The 19,025-nt window shown below is 47.8% G+C and overlaps 8 protein-coding genes across 8 annotated transcripts; 4 read left to right on the plus strand and 4 right to left on the minus strand.

The window, feature by feature from the left end:
* Window positions 1–4,739: 4,739 nt before the first annotated feature.
* On the plus strand, window positions 4,740–6,092 carry METBIDRAFT_41830 (uncharacterized protein; the record flags this gene model as incomplete). Its single annotated transcript, XM_018857455.1, has 2 exons — window positions 4,740–5,083; window positions 5,264–6,092. The coding sequence occupies 2 exons, from the start codon at window positions 4,740–4,742 to the stop codon at window positions 6,090–6,092; spliced, it is 1,173 nt and encodes a 390-aa protein (XP_018712091.1).
* Window positions 6,093–6,415: 323 nt separating this feature from the next.
* Window positions 6,416–7,261, minus strand: SFT2 (Sft2p; the record flags this gene model as incomplete). Its single annotated transcript, XM_018855234.1, has 1 exon — window positions 6,416–7,261. One exon carries the CDS (start codon window positions 7,259–7,261, stop codon window positions 6,632–6,634), a length of 630 nt encoding a protein of 209 aa, XP_018712092.1. The 3' UTR covers window positions 6,416–6,631.
* Window positions 7,262–8,418: 1,157 nt separating this feature from the next.
* HNT1 (adenosine 5'-monophosphoramidase) lies at window positions 8,419–8,862 on the minus strand (the record flags this gene model as incomplete). Its single annotated transcript, XM_018854159.1, has 1 exon — window positions 8,419–8,862. One exon carries the CDS (start codon window positions 8,860–8,862, stop codon window positions 8,419–8,421), a length of 444 nt encoding a protein of 147 aa, XP_018712093.1.
* A 2,318-nt stretch (window positions 8,863–11,180) lies between these two features.
* On the plus strand, window positions 11,181–14,010 carry CDC48 (AAA family ATPase). Its single transcript, XM_018855981.1, has one exon. It carries the CDS (start codon window positions 11,458–11,460, stop codon window positions 13,939–13,941), a length of 2,484 nt encoding a protein of 827 aa, XP_018712094.1. The 5' UTR covers window positions 11,181–11,457; the 3' UTR covers window positions 13,942–14,010.
* Window positions 14,011–15,689: 1,679 nt separating this feature from the next.
* OFR1 (Ofr1p) lies at window positions 15,690–16,019 on the minus strand (the record flags this gene model as incomplete). Its single annotated transcript, XM_018854160.1, has 1 exon — window positions 15,690–16,019. One exon carries the CDS (start codon window positions 16,017–16,019, stop codon window positions 15,690–15,692), a length of 330 nt encoding a protein of 109 aa, XP_018712095.1.
* Window positions 16,020–16,770: 751 nt separating this feature from the next.
* On the minus strand, window positions 16,771–17,223 carry METBIDRAFT_41078 (uncharacterized protein; the record flags this gene model as incomplete). The annotated part of the gene is made up of 1 exon (XM_018857350.1): window positions 16,771–17,223. One exon carries the CDS (start codon window positions 17,221–17,223, stop codon window positions 16,771–16,773), a length of 453 nt encoding a protein of 150 aa, XP_018712096.1.
* A 420-nt stretch (window positions 17,224–17,643) lies between these two features.
* On the plus strand, window positions 17,644–18,499 carry METBIDRAFT_188413 (uncharacterized protein). The gene has a single exon (XM_018854815.1). The coding sequence runs from the start codon at window positions 17,884–17,886 to the stop codon at window positions 18,352–18,354; it is 471 nt and encodes a 156-aa protein (XP_018712097.1). The 5' UTR covers window positions 17,644–17,883; the 3' UTR covers window positions 18,355–18,499.
* On the plus strand, window positions 18,500–19,020 carry METBIDRAFT_188432 (uncharacterized protein). Its single transcript, XM_018854816.1, has one exon. It carries the CDS (start codon window positions 18,645–18,647, stop codon window positions 18,939–18,941), a length of 297 nt encoding a protein of 98 aa, XP_018712098.1. The 5' UTR covers window positions 18,500–18,644; the 3' UTR covers window positions 18,942–19,020.
* Window positions 19,021–19,025: the final 5 nt, after the last annotated feature.

Genomic DNA, 19,025 nt, shown 5'->3' on the forward strand with positions numbered 1-19,025 from the left:
GTGTTGCGGGCCTTGGGCACCGTGGGAGATGACATGACCATCGACCCGAAATAGACGAACTTCTTCCTCACCCAATTGAAAACATCACAGGCCTCTTGTATTAACAAGGGAAGAGCTTACTATCGTGTCATGTAACTAGAAGCTACAGAGTGAATTGCAGTTGGTAACTAGCGAGCTTGCCTTTGCGATCAACTTTGAAAGCCGAGATTGGATCTAAATCACGGCTTCCCGATTGCTCAGATTCAAGTAAGATGATCTCAATTGATTTCTTAGAGAGTTTGGAATTCATGAGTGAATCGCAGGAGAAGTCGAACAAAGAGAGAAAGTTGAGATTCATCAGCGCGGAGCATGCGAGCCTCACTGAGCATGGCCAGAGTCCTAGTGCTCTCAAGCTTGACTATGAAAAATGAAGTTTACAATCAATTGTTGGCCAAGAATGACATGGTCATCTAATTGCAAGACAAACTCGATGATATAGCTGCAGCCCAAAACAAAGATCTCAGAAATGATTTAGGTCTCAAGTTTATGCGGAGTTGACTTACCTCGACTTCCGTGAGTTTTTATGTCGCGGACTTCATCTCAGATCATTCATTCATCATCGAATCATCGTCATAATCGAAGACAGCCAATGAAAGGCGGACGGCTGTTTTTGCCTGTATGCGTATACTAAAGGTGTAGCTCATTCCGAACCAGTATGACAAAGAGCTGGTCTCACACGCACCGTATTGGCTGATCGTAGAATTGAACACAAAAAGTACTTTATTTTCAAATTGCCAGTCCAATCATAGTTCGGTACTGAGAAGCTTTGCATTTAGATCTGACTTTAGGTTAGAGGCCCGAGCCTATGGTGCCGTTTCAGCTGTAGAAAATATTTCTATATGGCACTCAATGTAAAGGGAATCTATTTCAGATTTTTAGAATTGGGCCTAGTTTTGGAATTGGGTACTCTGTTAACACAATCTAGCAGCCTCCGCATGAGTTTCCTCAAACCCATTTGGTTCTTTGAGAAACCTTAAAAAGTTATCTGAGGTATTTCTGAGACTATTTTGGATCATGGTAGTGCCTCCTTCTGAAGTACTCTGAATGTGGCTACAGACAGGCCCACGTGGTATTGAAATAATAGAAGCTGAGAAATAGGGGATCTAAAGAAAGAAGGCACTTGCGTTATGAACTCCAAATCTTACATCTCGTTCGACAGTTTGAAGCCGTACATCGATCGTTTGCTGCCGCAAAATTTTGGGTCCTAATTCTATCCATCTCCATGTGCTTCTGGTTGATGTGGTATAAAAGTATGTGTGGCCTGATCTATAAGATCTTGGAACCCAACAAATAACTAGCTCAACAAGTCATGATATTAATATTGGAGACTAGAAGAGAATTATTGTGGCTCAAGGGTTCAGAGCCTCGAATATCAGAGAGAACACCAGCCTCCAATAACCAACGACGATAGAAACAGGCTCGTGCCTGAAAGTTTTGAAAAAGAGCCTAACGTGGTGGATAACGGAAAAGAATTTTTTGTTGATCCTCCCTAAAAAATTGCGGACAACTTAATTTCATGGTTTCCCATTGCCAAATGGTTTTTGCATTACAACACTAGATGGCACAATGAACCACGGGTTCAAACCATATCTATAGATAATCGTAGATCTAGAAGCGAAGACGAAGCGTGTCATCCTAACATCACAACAATTATAAATGACACACTACTATTTCGTCTCGAGCTTTATACCTCCATGGTAAATGTTATGTTATTTTAAATTTAAGCGGAAGAGTTATTCATCTGGTGACTCCTTATACCTTCCTATATATAAGAGAGCTCTTATCCAAACTTAAAAATTCATATAATAATTATGTTTCATTATAGTTGTTATCCAACATATCATAACATATATGCTTCTCTTGATTTTGTATTTCAACCACTGAAACAGGGACCGGCAGCTGGCAGCGTCAGGCATAGCAGAGGAGTTTTCTTGGGAATTACATAGCGGAATGGCCCAGCCAAGCCTTTTGTGTGGGCCATAGTACTATTTGCCCGTCCAAGTCTTCGTGATATATTCACCATTTCCTCCTTCATAGAAGGGTGTTTTGGGTGCGAATACCTCTGGAAATACGAATCTGACTCTATGAATTATGTGATAACCGTGTCGAGATTTATTCAAACAGATTGAAAATCACGCTAAACCACTTTAGTGCTATCATAATTCTATGTATCAAGGGTTGCTTATTTTTAGCTATACCAAGTCTTTTGTTAATAATACAACCTTGTTTTTTAGTCTTTGTACTGATGGGAGAGGTACCCCGGGCCCGGAATGAGGTAGAGAGACTTACCCTTTGCCGGGATCTGATAAATTAGTTTCTTTAGTACCCCGCAGCTGGATTCTTCTGGCTAGTATATATATTATATAAATGCCCATCCATCCCAAATTATTTATCATATCCCTCAAGTACAGAAAGTGAGAGAGGTGCTCTCCCGGTGTATTTTAAAAAAACTACAATAACATAATATATAACATGACCACCATTGTATATAACATACTAGTCATATTACCAGATTTAATACATAACTCATAGAATTAATACTCAAATACGAAAAAAAAATTTACCTAGATGCATTGAATAAATGCAAGTTTACAATATAAGTGATATTTACCTATGAATCAATGTTAATATACATAGTTAAATAGGACTCTTTCGATATTTTTTTCTAATGCACAGAGCTGGGCTCTTCACTTGTCATGGAATCAAATAATAGACAGAAAATATTATATTCTTCTATATGAACATCAGCTTTGAATTATATTGGTATGGTACTATCTTAGATTATCTGATCTAATTTAATTTGTTTCAATAGATTCATCATACTTTCATCAGAATTAATCATCCTCATTGTGTGGTTCAACAATGCTATTAACATTCATTAGGATTTAAACAAAGGCCTTTCCAATGAGGCAATTCTTGAAATATATTTCCAAAGATGAAGCGTCTGACTTCCAGAGGACGGCAATTTCACCCGCCAAAGAAAAAAATATCGCCTCCGCGATCAATATGCCATCATCTCCTCTTCTCTTAAATTTTCAGAACAATCACGGTTCGAAGTTCTCAGAGAGCCTATCTCCTTCCATCAAAGCAATGAAAGTTGACACCACCATGTCCTTTGTCAATGGTCATAGGTCAAGTCCACAACGTGAGATTTTTGAAGAGATTTAGACCCTGCGCTTAACTTCCCAATTATAGAGAGCTGTGGCTTTATTAGTTTTAGATATACACAGACATCGGTCATTAGAACTTGAAGGAATAAAACTGTAGAGTTAGTTTCTTCTATTTGGATCTTCATTGAGTAGTCTAGGCTTCTTGTAATTATGTTAAGTTTAACGACAGTGAATCTCTATTATGAATTGTAAATTCGGTGTAGCTCCAACAAAGCTCTCCAAGATAAAAATAGACAGACCTAGGGTAACGAACAAATTTGTTCTTCTATTATTCTTTGAATCTGTTAAATAAATTATAGTAGGGACACCTTTATACCAATACCGAAATCGACACTTGTTTTCAATGTAATTGCTCACTTCTGCTGATCTAGCACCGGCTTTCAAAGGTTCATTTGGCAACGCCGGGGATTCTCGGACACGCTCGTGAATGAGCCAAAGAGGAAGAAAGCCTAAAGAGGAGTCGAGCACAAGGCTTTTTCATTTGCCAGATTCCTATTGGGTGGGCCAAGAGCGAATCGTAGTGCTTATCCTTCGCGAATGTATTCTTGATCTCGAGCTGCCAGGCTCAAGCCGAACCTGGTTATATTCCTTGGATTTCATCGTGAAACCTTCACTGGCTCGTGTTTACTGGCAATATCAAACTGGCGACAGGCGCACTGGCTTTAGCATTTTGACGAATGCTGAAAAACCCATGCGCTGCCGTGGCCCAAATGCCGCACAAGGCTTGCGCGATAAGACGAGCAAATCTTGCTGGACCCCAGGCCCTGCCCTGGCGCATTTTGCATCCTTCGTCGAAAAGGTTTTCAACATTCCAGACGAACAGCTTTGAAATAGGATGGCGTCATGTTAACAGAAAGGACTAAGGGCATTTCTGATCCGGTTCCCGTTGAGAAAAAGCGCTTAATTCACATGAAATCATGGTGCTTAAGCATAGTTCGGATATCAAGCCTCAGCGCTCACCGCAGAGCGGTGCAGGGCCGCAGACGTCCAAGAATTATTGGTGCCAAAACAAATCGCTTTCCGCAAGCTCGAAGAATCAGAAACCGGCGATTTGGGAACGTGTCTCTTGTGAAGATCTCGCACTGCCATCAAATTCCACAGGGCCTTCGTGTTCGCCAGTAGATCTGCCGTGCGGCCCGGCGTAAACAATCCACCTCCAGTACGGCCTTCGCGAAACAGAACAAAGAATCCACAGTGGCCGGGAAATCCACGCATTGTGACCAACACCCACAAAGCCCACAGATCCCAGATTCCTTAAGCCCACAAAAGATCCCCAAAGTTCCACAAAATGCGCAGCACACCTCAAAATCCCTAATTTTCCTCAAAGTCGCCAACATGCCTCAAATTCTTAAGGGGCGTCCCGAGCATTTGCACCGTAGGCCCGAAATTAGCCCTGGTCACGTGCCGCGGCCTCGCGGCCCCGGTTCCTGCCTCGCCGCGCACTGCGCTTCGTGGCCCCGGGCCCCAGGGCCTAAGAACCGAGATGGCCCCAAACATGCGCACACAGACCGTTATGTCAAGCGTCCCAACATGAACCAGCTGCCCGTTTCGCCCGTCAAAGGCAAGAAGAAAAAACGCTCGTTCCTCGATGACGACGATTTTTTCGTCAAGAAAAAGCCCCGGGCAAAAACGCCAACAAGTTCCCAGGCCAGCCACACAGCCCAGCCACCCTCCACCCAAACCGTGGCTCCGGTCCAACAGCCTCACCCACCGCCGCCAGAAATGCACTCGAATCCACCGCTTTCCGTGGACGGCGATGTCTCGGAGAACGCCTCTCTCACATACCACTCGGCAAACGAGTCATTCCACGAGCTGGACGCGGCAGACTTGTCCGTCCTGCCACCAAACACCGGCGTGCTTCGGGCCAAAGAGCCGTTTTCCACAGAAAAACACGCCTCCAATGCACAGCGTGAAGCAAATGACACTACACTAGTTTCACCCGGGCACGCGGGCGGCGGCCTCGGCCACAATTCCGGGGATCCCAGGCTGCTTCTCCCCGAATCTCCTCTTTTTTCGGAGCAAAACCCGGAGTCCGGCCAGACCAACGCCACCAGCCCGGTCGTCGTGGAATCAGACAATGCAGACGACTCGGGCTTTCTCGATCCAGATTTGCAAGAGTTCGTCAGCGGGCTCGCCAAAAAGAACACTGCGCTGGCGCTGGCACACCAGCATGACCGCATCTACCGCTTGAAGGTCACATCTCGGCTCGGGCTTCCTCTCGAGTACGAGAAGGAGATCTCCGGCGAAACCACGTTTGCACAGCTCCTCGAGATCTTGCTGCAAGACACGCTCCGCGAGCACAACCAGCCCGACTACTGGACCCGTGGTGTGTTGGTGTGGATCGAGGGCCGGCTGGAGCTCAAGCCGTTTTTCAGGCCCAGCACGCTACGGCTTCCGCAGGCGCCGGGGCACTTGCCCACGCAGATCAGCTGCTTGTACATCCCGCCCGAACACGTGCACAACTTCGAGAGCCTCTATGCGGAATTTGACGAGGCAGGAAGCATAAACGAGCAGGCTCAACCAAACGAGGCCACGCACGCAAAGGAGGCAGCAACAGAGGTGCCATCTGGCCCCGAAGTGGTGGTGCTTCTGGACGCGTCGGACGACGAAAACGACGCGGAAACTGCCTCCGCACAGCCTGTCGAGAAAAGCCAATACTTTGTCATTGGGCTCAAGGGCAAGGACAACAAGCGCATCGAGGCCGAGGTCGGGCCGGCCACCAAGATCCGCAACCTCCTCAAGTACTACATGCAAGTGAAAGGAATCAAGGAGACACCCGGGCGGCCGGGCCGCATATTGTTTGAGGACGAGCAGCTTGATCTCGACGCGGTGGTGGGCGATACGGAGCTCGAGGAGGACTTTGAGGTGCAGGTGCACATTTGATGGATCGGGGAGGTACGTGTATGGCGGCTCCGCTGCAGATGCAGACCATTTGTGACTATGGATAGGACCGTGCTCAAAAAAAGAAGGTTCCAAGTCCAGCGCGTGAACATATGCGTGAACATTTTGGGGATGTGCATCTGACTCACAACCAAAGGCAGATTCGAATATTCAACGCTCCCAGGACTCACCAAGATATGAAAAACAAGGCTCATCTGAGCATCAGGTTTGTGGGGCGATGTTTATGGCCATTCGGCAATCAGGTGCGTTTATCACAATTAAGATTGAGGTACATATCCGATGATTGAGCCCTATTTGACGAAGGAAAATGATGGAGGACCTGATGGAAGACCTAATGAAAAACATGCCGGAGGACACAATGGTTTGATACCAAGCATCTCTGATGATCCGGAGGACAAGCCTATCTGTTCGAGAAGATGTACATGCGGCGATGCAAAGTGCATACGCAACCATCCACGCTCGAAAACGTGGATGGCGGCTCAAAAGTGAACTAACGGCGTGGACTGAGGACAGCTCCAGCGCTAAAGAAGGCCGGCAAAGAGCCCGCCGACGTACCCCACCACATAGCTGGAGAACCACGTGATGGTGGCCGTGCCAAAGGGGAAGTAGCTGAATGCGTAGTACAAGATGGCAAACACCTCCACCACGCTAGCTACGATGGTCAATACCGTGGACTTGAGCACCACCGCACAGTACATTGTGGTGAGAATCAGGCCGAAGAACACAGCGGAAAACAATATCCGCCCGGAGCTGGTGATGTGCCGGATGTACGCGTTGGGGCCCTGCAACACGCCGAACGACACCACGAAGAGAAGCAGCCCCATCAGCCAAAGCACCGCGAATTTGGTGGGCCGCAACGCAAGCACCGGGAACACGAAGAAGCCTAGCGTGAAGCAAAGGAGCGATGCGCCAAGACAACAGCCGAAGGCGACCACTCGCTCGAACCGGCTGAGCTGGAACCACGAGGGCTCCTGTGCAGCTGCGCCGCTGGTGTTATACGACGGCAACGAGTCGTATAGATTGTTGGCCCCGGACCGCACGTAATCAGACCAGTCCGAGAAGGCTGGTGCCGATGAGGCGCCGGACTGCGAGGCCGTCCGGGACGCCCAGCTGCCGAATTGAGCTTTGAAGTCTGACTCTGGCTGGGACATCTCTTGTGTGCGGATTTTTTTTTTTTGGTTGATGCGCCAGGTTGTATAGTGGCGAGCTTGTGGTTAGCCGTGGTGATCGGTGAGCTTGTAGCTGTGGCGCCAGGCTGGGTGCATGGTGTGTGGGTTTTTCTGGCCTGGGACGGGCAAGGCTAGAGATTGCATCCCAGCAAGGTGCTTGTCTTCTTTTGCCTGTCTTTCTTTGTTCGCCCTATGTGAACAGTTGCGTACTCTAGTTGCACGGGGTGCCTGGGCTGTGGCGACTGTGGGAGGACTTGCCGGAATAGTGTCTTTCCTCTTGGTTTGGTGGGGGCTGTTTCGGGCCCTGGTGCGCATGCTTATTATGTGCCTAGGCAATGGGCCTGTAGGGCAGGTTTGAGGCACCAGAATGAGAACCAGTAGGTTCGAAAACGCCAGCTAAAGGCTGTTTTTTGGGGCTTGTGGCTTTGGTAATTTTCTACCCTGCTGAAGCCATTGTTTACATGTGCCCGTCTGTCTTGTTTATCAAAAATGCTTCAGAAAGGGACTTTTCAATGTCTAAATGTGCCTCAATCCTGCTTCCGATCGGTACTTTATAAGCCTTCCCATGAGTTCCATTCTTGCATTCGAGGGTTCCCCGCCGGTTTCTCAATTGAAGTTGCGTCAGTCTGAAACTTTGCACTTCCCACTCACTCTGGCGTTCAAAACTTTATTTATACAAACTGTAGCTTCAGGCCTGTTTTTCACCAGTCATTCAGCATTCTTCTGGGACACTGCACCTCTATGAGGCTCCTGAGGCCATGCACCTGCTGTAGTTTTCTTGCTCCTGAAGACTCAGCCAGATTCCTTTTCTTCTCTAATTTTCAATTGACTATCTCGCGTCAATTTCTTCTTCACTTCCATTCCAATTGCTCTTCCATTGCAGTCAGCTGCCCCTTCAACATCACCCCATTGAACCCATATTGTTCTGCTGTAATCCTGGCTCTCCCTCCGTGCCCCCCAACTCTGTCATCTCTACATGAGTCTCCCTTTAAAATCAGAAATCTTTATTCGTAAACTACTCATCCTTGCGCCCTCCTTTTCCTGGTTCTCCTCTACATAGCTTCGTCCATCCGAAGCTGTCTTCCCCAAAACCTGCCAAAACTCACCGCTTCTACAATCGCCTTCCTAATCATCCAGCTCTACAACTTCTCTAACTTGGCTTTCAAGGACTCGTGCAACTTGCCCAACTTCTCGAAGTCGGTCGCCTGTGCAGGCCAGCCGACGCCCAAGCCGGTTTCGGCGTCTTTTTTAGGAATCAAGTGGAAGTGCACATGGTCCACCTCCTGGTGGGCGATTCTGCCGTTGTTCTGCAAAACGTTGTAGCCCTCGCCATCAGGAGTGTTGTTTCCATCAAGCTCCAAAACGGCCGTCAATTTCTTCACGATGGGGAGCAAGTCTGCCAAGTACTCGTCGGGAATATTGTGCAATTTCGCCCCGTGGAATTTGGGGATGATGAGACAGTGTGCCTCGGCCGTGGGCTGGATGTCCAAAAACGAATACGTGTACTTGGTCTCAAGCAATTTGAACAGCGGGATTTTGCCCTTGATGATGTCACAGAAAACACAGGCGGCGGTGCTAGTCATTGTGTGATGTGTCGACGAATCTGGTGGTGGAACTTATGTGGGGAACTGTCGACCTTGAATGAGTGGGCGAGATGTATAATGCCTATTGGGTCCGCACGGGCCGTCTGTGTGCAGGAGCCCAGACATGTCTGTGGGGTAAGCCATGGGAAAGGCTCCGTGTAAAGTTTTTCGGAAGTTCAGGGTCGCTGTAAAAGGAGATGGCTACTGTAGGGTTTTAGAAATTGGTATCGGTATCGGAGCTGGGGAACACGCGTGATCGGCCCTTTATATGGCATGCGCCTGACGGCAGTGCACGTGACTCATGGTGGAGATTTATTACTCCTGCCAGCATTCGGAGAAATGTTCGTGCTAGGCTGCCAATTCTTCTTGTCTCAGATGAGAGATTCTAGGAGAGACCGCCATGGTGCCGATTACAGGATTTTGTCTAGTGGCACTGATAGGGGGAACTCGGGGTTAGAAGCCCAGCTGCGGCTTCATCTTAAATTGACGGAATGGACCAAGACGGAACTTCAAGACGGAACAGATTGCGTACTTAGAAGCGGCATTTTCTTCCAATAATTCCAGTAAATCTGCAGATATCAGTCGGGCGGACCTGGAGACTCCAGAAAAGAATATGCCACAGAAATAGAATATGTTGAGAGTTCATAACACAGGAACTGTGGTATTAAAGTAGGGCTTTTGGAAAGGCAAAGCAGGTGGCTCTTGTGTTTTGTGGATATAAGTACTGAGAAGCGCAAGTCTGTTCCTTTAGGCAACGTCCTGTTTAATGTCAGGATTGCGTTGTGTGTTTAGTATTGTATGAAGAGTATATACCACAGACGAATCACTTAGTTCTATTGAGATAATCTTGACACTGTAACATGTGGCAGATATGTGCCTGAATATTTTGTTAAAAAGTCAACCACGTATTTTGGTGGTACTATCTTCCTCAGGTTTTTAACGCTGATGTAAATACTAAAAGATACGCAAGTAGTGGAGAGGACGAAGGTGGCTTGGATGTGGAAGTGCTTTTGGACCGTGGTGACGATTATTATTTTTGACGATTCACACATCACTTTGTCGGAGACTACGTTTTCATGTAGCATCTGCTCAAGTATATAGTTTCCTCGGGTACTAATAGAAGCTCTGACAGAAAATTTGTGGTGGACCAGTGGTTGAGAAAGTGGTGCAGCTGCAAATGGGCGACAGTTAAAGCCCGGAGAATATCATATTCTCTTGCTGCCTGAGTGAGCTCAAGGCCCTTCCAGGAAAATCAGATGAGTTAGCATGCGTCTGAAAGTAAAGGAGCCAAAAAAATACTGTGGTCATAATCATAAAAAAAAAGGTAACAGTTACAAGACGATCGGTTAATACCGGTTAAACTTTCAATAGATAATGTTTCATAGAGACGGAACAGTTACAGTTCGTCACTTACCCATTAGATTGATTTGTTAATAGTTCAGCCATATTGCAGAATATTGAGCTTGACATGAAATCAGAAGTTCAACCCAAACAATAAACCACCAATGCTTCATCCAATTAGGTTGATTTTGCTATTGGTTCTAATGACCCCAAAGTCTCTCCATTTTTCAGACAAATCGGGATCGCTCAATAAAACGAAATGGAGACATAGTTGCGGGGCTCCATGATATCAACAATCAGAAAATTGAGTGTTTCTTGGCCTCTCAAAAGAGTGCATTCGATCAGTCTCTCGCTCGCGGCTTGACTATATTGCGCCCTCGCAAGGTGCTAATACAGAAAATGCCCACGGCGACCAATTCTAACAAGGAAGCGCTCAAAAGAAAATGAAGATTTTGGGTCTTTCCAATAACTAGAATTGTGTCTTTCTGCTGACCAGAATTTAACCTTTTGTTGCTTGCAACCATGTACATCAGGTAAACTGGTTGCGGATGGCCTGGCGTAGGCTCACCCCTCCTTTTTGGATCAGTCATTACTCAACATAGATCTTGCCAGAAAAAGACGTCCCACGTTCAAAAGCATCCATTTCCTCTCTTAGGTTTGCCACTCGTCTTTTTTCTTTCTTTCGAATTTTTCCTTCTTTTCCTCTTTGGCACAAAGTCGGGAATGACTTGCTCAATAATAGGGCGACAGTTAATTACCATCGGGCCCGAGCCCAGGGCCGCGGTGGGCCGTCGATTGCTATGAGGCCCAGTGGTCATGAGCAGGCCCCATCACTTTACGTCACATGTGTCCAGAAAATACAAGACAATCCGAAAAAAAGGCAAGAAAAAAAAAACCACAGACTCAAAACACAAAAAGGAGGTCCAAAATTCACAAGCGAACATATCACGAAAGTCGGCTGCAAACAAGCCACTCCAGCAACACCGAGTGCCCACCCCCGCCGAAATTGCCCCAGATGGCTCGCTCGTGTCCTGCACAAAGCACGGGGTTGGGCCCAGCGGCCGTTCTTCGCAACGCTTCCACCAACTTCCGCCACTGAGCCCACACACCCGTGCACCACGCCAGGGCTCGGTGGCCATGTGGCGCGAACAGGCGGACCGGGCGGCAAGAGTACCCCGTTTTCTTCTTCCATAGGGCGCTTGTTTTCCACCAATCACCCGACTTTTTCCCCCTCACAGCCCCAGAATTTCGCAGATGACCGAAGACAAAAAGTCCATGCTAGACGCCTCCGGCGCCGAGTCCAAGGAGGACAAAACCGCCACCGCCATTTTGAGGCGGAAGAAGAAGGACAACGCGTTGATTGTAGACGATGCCACAAACGACGACAACTCCGTGATCACAATGTCGCTGGCCACAATGGAACTCCTTGAGTTGTTCCGCGGCGACACGGTGCTCGTGAAGGGCAAGAAGCGCCGCGACACGGTGTTGATTGTGTTGGCTGACGACGACATGGAGGACGGCGTGGCGCGTATCAACCGGTGCGTGCGGAACAATTTGCGTGTGCGCTTGAGCGACATTGTGCTGATCCACCCGTGCCCGGACATCAAGTACGCGTCGCGCATCTCCGTGTTGCCCATCCAGGACACCGTGGAGGGCATCACCGGCTCCTTGTTCGACGTGTACTTGAAGCCGTACTTCGTCGAGACCTACCGTCCCGTGCGCAAGGGCGACTTGTTCACCGTGCGCGGTGGCATGCGCCAGGTCGAGTTCAAGGTCGTGGACGTCGACCCGGAGGAGTTTGCCATTGTGGCCCAGGACACGATCATCCACTGCGAGGGCGAGCCCATCAACCGCGAGGACGAGGAGAACAACTTAAACGAGGTCGGCTACGACGACATTGGCGGCTGCAAAAAGCAGATGGCCCAGATCAGAGAGTTGGTCGAGTTGCCCTTGAGACACCCGCAGTTGTTCAAGTCCATCGGTATCAAGCCGCCAAAGGGTATCTTGATGTACGGCCCCCCGGGCACGGGTAAGACCGTCATGGCCCGGGCCGTGGCCAACGAGACCGGCGCCTTCTTCTTCTTGATCAACGGGCCGGAGATCATGTCCAAGATGGCCGGTGAGTCCGAGCTGAACTTGAGAAAGGCCTTTGAGGAGGCGGAGAAGAACTCCCCCGCCATTATTTTTATTGACGAGATCGACTCCATTGCACCAAAGAGAGACAAGACCAACGGTGAGGTCGAGAGAAGAGTCGTCTCGCAATTGTTGACCTTGATGGACGGCATGAAGGCCCGCTCCAACGTCGTGGTCATTGCCGCCACAAACAGACCAAACTCTATCGACCCTGCGTTGAGAAGATTCGGCAGATTCGACAGAGAGGTCGACATTGGTGTTCCGGATGCTGCAGGTCGGTTGGAAATCTTGAAGATTCACACCAAGAACATGAAGTTGGTCGAAGACGTCGACTTGGAGGCCATTGCCTCCGAGACCCATGGTTTTGTTGGCGCTGATATCGCCTCCTTATGCTCCGAGGCTGCCATGCAGCAAATCCGTGAGAAGATGGACCTCATCGACTTGGAGGAGGAGACCATTGACGCTGAGATCTTGGACTCCTTGGGTGTCACCATGGAGAACTTCAGATTCGCCTTGGGCAACTCCAACCCATCGGCCTTGCGTGAGACGGTTGTCGAAAACGTCAACGTCACCTGGGATGACATTGGTGGCTTGGACGGAATCAAGAACGAGTTGAAGGAGACCGTTGAGTACCCTGTCTTGCACCCAGACCAATACCAAAAGTTTGGTTTGGCTGCTTCCAAGGGTGTCTTGTTCTATGGCCCTCCTGGTACTGGTAAAACTTTGTTGGCCAAGGCTGTTGCCACCGAAGTCTCTGCTAACTTCATCTCTGTTAAAGGCCCAGAGTTGTTGAGTATGTGGTACGGTGAATCTGAGTCCAACATCCGTGATATCTTTGACAAGGCTAGAGCCGCCGCTCCAACCGTCGTGTTCTTGGATGAATTGGACTCCATCGCCAAGGCCAGAGGCGGGTCCAATGGAGATGCCGGTGGTGCCTCTGACAGGGTCGTCAACCAGTTGTTGACTGAGATGGACGGCATGAATGCCAAGAAGAATGTCTTTGTCATTGGTGCTACCAACAGACCTGATCAAATCGATCCAGCTTTGTTGAGACCAGGAAGATTGGACCAATTGATCTACGTCCCATTGCCAGACGAGGTCGCAAGATTGTCGATCTTGGAGGCTCAATTGAGAAATACTCCATTGGAGCCAGGCATGGATTTGCAGGAAATTGCCAAGATTACTCACGGCTTCTCTGGTGCGGACTTGTTGTACATTGTCCAAAGAGCCGCCAAGTTTGCCATCAAGGACTCTATTGAGGCACAGATCAAGATCTCCAAGGCTGCTGCTGAGGCCGCCGAAGCTGTCAAGCAAGAACAGAGTGAGGACGTTGAGATGACCGACAAGCCCAAGACAGAGGAGGAGCAGGAAGAGGAGGACCCAGTGCCTTTCATTTCCAGATCGCACTTCGAGGAGGCTATGAAGACCGCTAAGCGCTCGGTCTCTGACGCTGACTTGCGTCGTTACGAGTCCTACGCCCAACAATTGCAATCTTCCAGAGGCCAATTCACGAATTTCAGATTCTCTGAAGGCGGCGAGGCTGAGAGTAGTACTAACGGCGCAGCTTTTGCAAACGAAGCGGAAGATGATGACTTGTACAGTTAGGTTGCGACGGAATCGCACGAGAGTTCTCACGTATAGTTGAAATGAATAAATAATGTCTCAAGCAGAGGTATTTGAAAGAAACTGTTTGGTGTAGCAACACTGCTTACTCGGCCAACCTCTAGTGAGGATTCACTGGACAATGTAATTAAACAAAGCCTTACTGACTACTCGAAACTTGTAAAAGTTCGATGAGAGGGGGTTCGGTACGTTCCGCTGCTCAATTTAATATATGTAGCTCGCATGGATTGCAATTTTAATACTGCTCCTTGTACGTTTATAAGTAAATTTCTGGTACTCCTGCAAAAGAAATTGTGAATGCAAAACATAAAACGAAGTTTTTTCAGCCAAGGGTCTTCAAACCTTGACGCCCAAAAATTGGGATGTATACCAATTCAGTATATGAGATTCAGAGTGTTAAAGTTCCCGTTTCTATATCAAAAACCTATGTATAATTCATTCTATACAGCCTTTTACGCTTTTATAATCGATAAGAGACTGTTGTTTCTGACATGCTTTAACAATGAGCTCACTAGCTAATTATGATGCGTAACTTATGAGCTACAGGGCGATGGCAAGACCTTAGGCAAGTACTCTAGAACTCTATTACACTGTATCCCAGGTGCTTCGGCTCAAATATGCGGTGCATTCTCAACTCTAGCTTCGTGATTATAGTGATATATAGCCTTCCTGTGAATAGTGACGTGCCGGGTATTTGGCACCAAGAAAGCGGTGTAATATTGGTATTGTTCGAAAATTACAATTAAACCAACAGTATTGATTTTGAAGTAGAGCATCAAACAAGCGAGACACAACCCGAGAGTCATTGCTTTAATAGCTCCAACCAGTTCTCGAAGACTGGATTGAGAACTGTTTATGGACATCAGAGGTCGACAAGGTCTCCATTGTTTTTTGACTATTTCTGATAAATTGAGTCTTTCGCCAGTAGACCCACTTGATGTTGTCTGTCTTGCTTTTCAAAATACTCTTCTTGTAAACACGACATGGTGAAGCAACTCATATACCATGAACTGTAGTGTTTTCTGCGTTATCTCAACTAACGTTGTTCTGTATGTTCCTAAATGAATTACACTTTATTTGCATCGAGTGTGTTTCAGTGGTTCTAGCTACATTACCAATTAACTAATTGTATCTCAGCATGCTTGAACAGTATATACTGGAAGATGTATCAGTCTACTGCTTCTGTTGAGCGAATATTGCAGTATATTCTAGCGCTATCCACCTTGAAAATCTAACATAATCAACATCCTCCATCAGGCTGATAGAAAATGCCAGCAAATGCCTTACAGAAACTTTTCCTGGAAGCACACCATGTAAGAGTTGCTTCATGAATCCATTAATTCACCGGCGTATTTTAAATGTTCTATCATAATACATATCAAGATATAGCTGTACATGAAAAACACTTGTGTTAGCGTCTGTTAAAGAATGATGCATCTTCATGTTCTCGGCGGACTGAAAACAGTAAACGCTCCACCCAAGGTTGTAACTCAAATCCTCATGAGAGTTCTTAATAACATATTTCACATCAGTTCATGTCGATGTATCTTTCAGTATCACATACACCTGGTAAATGATATCGATATATGGATTCACATATCCATTCAGGGCTATGCTTCATCTGTACATCATTTGTAGCTACACATCATTTGTAGTTACGCATCAATTGCACCCAAACATCAATTCAAAGCTACATATCACTTTTAAAGTACACAGCGACACTCAGCAGATCAGATCTTGGTGACGCCAGGCATGGCCTTGCCTAATCTGGCAGCAATCCCCACGGGGTGAGCAATGACAGAGTCCAAGTCCCAGATTCCGGACTCGTAGTAGATGTCCTTCTTCAAAAAGTCAAGAATCTCCTCCCTGGACTCGGCCATCATGTGGAACGTCGAGCCGGCAAACTGGGTTTTGGAGGCGTCCTTATAAATGGCACCTACAGAGGTCACGGTGCCGTTGTTCACACTTTCTGGAATCGCCGCCACGTGCTGCGGACGCACGGCGGTTCTGTCTGTGCCTGGCTTATCAAAAACAATCACGTTCCACTCAATTTTGGACATTTTGGATGGGATCAGAAGAGAGATATGAAGTGCGGTATACTACAAGAACGTGTCCGACATCAGCGACGCGCGTTAGAGATGGAACGTGGAATTCTACTTTGAGACGATTCTGATCAAAAAAAAATAAAAAATGCAATATTGTTTAGTGCGTTGATATGATCAAAGAAAGGGAATTCGGGTCTTGTGTAAGGGGCAGCATAGTGAAGAGCTGATTCTTTGGTACCAGTTATATGTGAGACGGGTCGAATACAGGTCGAATACAGGTCGAATACAGGTCAAATACAGGTCAAATACAGGTTGAATACAGGTTGAATACAGGTCAAATACAGCGAAGCCTAATACAGCCTAACCCAGTAAATATCCATGCTAAGCCTGTCAGACAAGTTGCAGCGACTTTGAGCCCATGAGAATTGGAAGAGCGGAAACACCCCAATGTCAAGGGAGACACAGGCAACCACAGTCCTTAGCCAGGGCCAGCCACACGCAGCGTATCGGAGATATCTGTCCGGCACGGGTGCCCAAAACAGTCTAAAAGTCTCGTATATTATGAATATAATGGTGAAGCAAGGGAAGGGCCGCGGCCCCTCGATGATGAATGCAAATGGACGCACCGAAGTGCTGTGGAAGAAAAGCCCCATCCCACGGCCCGAGCACCGGTCTTTCGGGTCTTCGAGGCTCGCCTCGTGTGTTGTTGCTCCTGCGACAGCAAGGACGTCTCGGCCCCGCTGCCGGGGTAGCAGGCGCAGCGAATCTAGTTCTGCAACGGAGCAAAGTACTTTATTCTCTCTCTTCTGGGGCCCAACTTGTCGGTCTTGATGCCCGCGCCAAACTGCTGGCCGTAAGGCGAGTGCAGGTGGATGAACGTTTGCGGAATGGGCGTGTGGGCGGCGGCCCTCAAGTGGTTCTGGCCAAGCCCGCCCTTGTCGCGGATGAACGTCTTGATGAACGAGGTTTTGTACCGCTTCAAGTACGCGTCGCTTCTCATCTGGTCACGGTTTTCCATCTGCTTGTAGTATGCGGTCTCGACAACGGGGGAGTCCGAGGACCGGTAGAAATAGAGCGACACGCCGGCCAAAACGGCCATGCTGAAGACCTTGGTCACGTCGATCTCGGTCTGTGTGGCGGCGGGCGCGTCGTGCTGGGCGCCGGCGGCAAAGAACCGCTTGAAGCTGGCTCTGCAGGTGCGGGACGTGGCGCGGAACATGGTGTTTGTGTGTGTTTCTACGGGGTATAGTCTAGAAACAAGATAGGCGTGGAGGAGAGGACTGAAATCGTGAGAATGGACTTGTGCGAAGGCACGAAAAAAACTGGCCAATGGCGGCGCGCAGGTTTCACGGGAGGTCACGTGCCGCGCGCGAGCCGTTTCAATTGGCAAGCTGCGCATCTGGAGGGCCCTAGTCTGGGTGTGCCGAAGGTGGGGAAGTGTGGTTTTCTGGTTAACTTCCTGCTTCCTGCTGTGATATATGTTTCTCGTTCTGTGCCTGTTGTTTTGTTCCTTTTGTTTTCACTTGTTTTTTTTGTTTTTGTTTTTTTCCGGCTCTGATTGCTTCTGTTCTTTCTCGTTCTGTTGCTTGCTGGGTTTTGGCTTGTTGGCATTGTCTGTTGTCTAATCAATTGCCTGATGTTTTGGTCTCGTGTCGTGTTTTTCTTCCTTCGTTTTCTTTTTCTTCTCCTTCAAGGTTTACTTCCTTTTTTTCTTGTCATCTACCTTATTTGTTTTCTTCCTCTTTAAGTTTCTGTTCTTGCAATTTTTTGTCATGTTTTTGTATCTTGTTTCCCTCTTAGTATCCAGCCTCTCCGTTCGTTCTTGTTCTCGTTTCCTTCCGCCTGTTAAATTACGCGGCCCAAAAGCCACAGGTGAGACATGATATGGCATGGGTGCGAAAATCAGACCGTGGCCAATTTAAAACTTGCACCCGGCGCCAGATTAGGGGGTTTCAGCTTACTATTTTTGGCGTCGGAATATTTTGGTTGCCCTTTTCTTCGGTTCGGTTTTCTTTTGAGTGTGACCTTTTTGGCCCGGGTTTGGTTCCTGGTCTCCTGTGGCCCTTCAAAGAAACGGGGATGTATAATAAAGACCCTCGTGTATACTAATGGTCCTAAGTCATCATATTCATTGCAGATTTGGGGACAATCGAGTTTAATTGAAGGAAAATACAAATTAGAGCGGCAGCCGGGACAAAAGAAAGCACCGACATTCCCGCAGCCGTTGGGCACAGGCTTCCAGGGCCTGGTTTGTCTATGTTCAACAGTCATGCTTATAAGTCCAAACTTCTTGCATTTGAAAATTTCGACAAAATCTTGTGAGCGGGTCTATGAAACAAACAAAGCATAGATTCAGCCCTTGGTGCACGGACCCCTGTCCTCACCTAGCTTGTCATTTGCCAATGAGGCCGTGCGAACCGGAGCCTCACAAGGCCAAGCAGATGAATAAGTAGATCGGCCACCAGTCTCCTAGCCTTCGTGTCGCAATCAATTCGAACTATCATTCTAAAAGACTGGCCACGCTAAAGAAAGAGATGAAAAAAAAAAAGATTTCAGCCGGCGAATACTAGTGCGCCATCTGGCCAATGAAACCTCACTACATATACCTGATACAACAGAACAATTCAGGCCGTTTCCCGCATGCCTCAGCCCAAGCGTTTCCTTCTATGGACGTGTCTGATTTGGCGTCATGAGCAAACACCGAAATCCGCCCCGTCCCCTAATTCCTATGTTTCATGCGGACCCGCATTCCTGGTGTTTCACTCTGGCTCGAGGTGTGCGGGTGCGTCGGGTTATGTGCCGCCAGCCGGCAATCGAGCTAGCAAGCCAGGGTCTAAGATCTGTGAAAAGCGGCTCCAAATGGCCCCAGTTTCCTCCGTGTGGCCATCTCTGTATCATCTTCTATTTCCTATGTATGATTCTCTATTTCTGAAGTAGCATTCCCCTTGGAGCGGATGGAAACGCTGCAGGTGGAGAGGCTGGCGAACTACCCTACAAAGAGTACTCCGGACCAGAGACTGG

This window comes from Metschnikowia bicuspidata (assembly GCF_001664035.1).
Source record: "Metschnikowia bicuspidata var. bicuspidata NRRL YB-4993 chromosome Unknown METBIscaffold_3, whole genome shotgun sequence".
NCBI lineage: Eukaryota > Fungi > Ascomycota > Pichiomycetes > Serinales > Metschnikowiaceae > Metschnikowia > Metschnikowia bicuspidata.

Bases quoted from the DNA above. Each gene is read 5' to 3' on its own strand.
- CDC48 (XM_018855981.1), top strand. From the start codon at position 11,458: ATGACCGAAGACAAAAAGTCCATGCTAGACGCCTCCGGCGCCGAGTCC.
- METBIDRAFT_188413 (XM_018854815.1), top strand. From the start codon at position 17,884: ATGATATGGCATGGGTGCGAAAATCAGACCGTGGCCAATTTAAAACTT.
- METBIDRAFT_188432 (XM_018854816.1), top strand. From the start codon at position 18,645: ATGCCTCAGCCCAAGCGTTTCCTTCTATGGACGTGTCTGATTTGGCGT.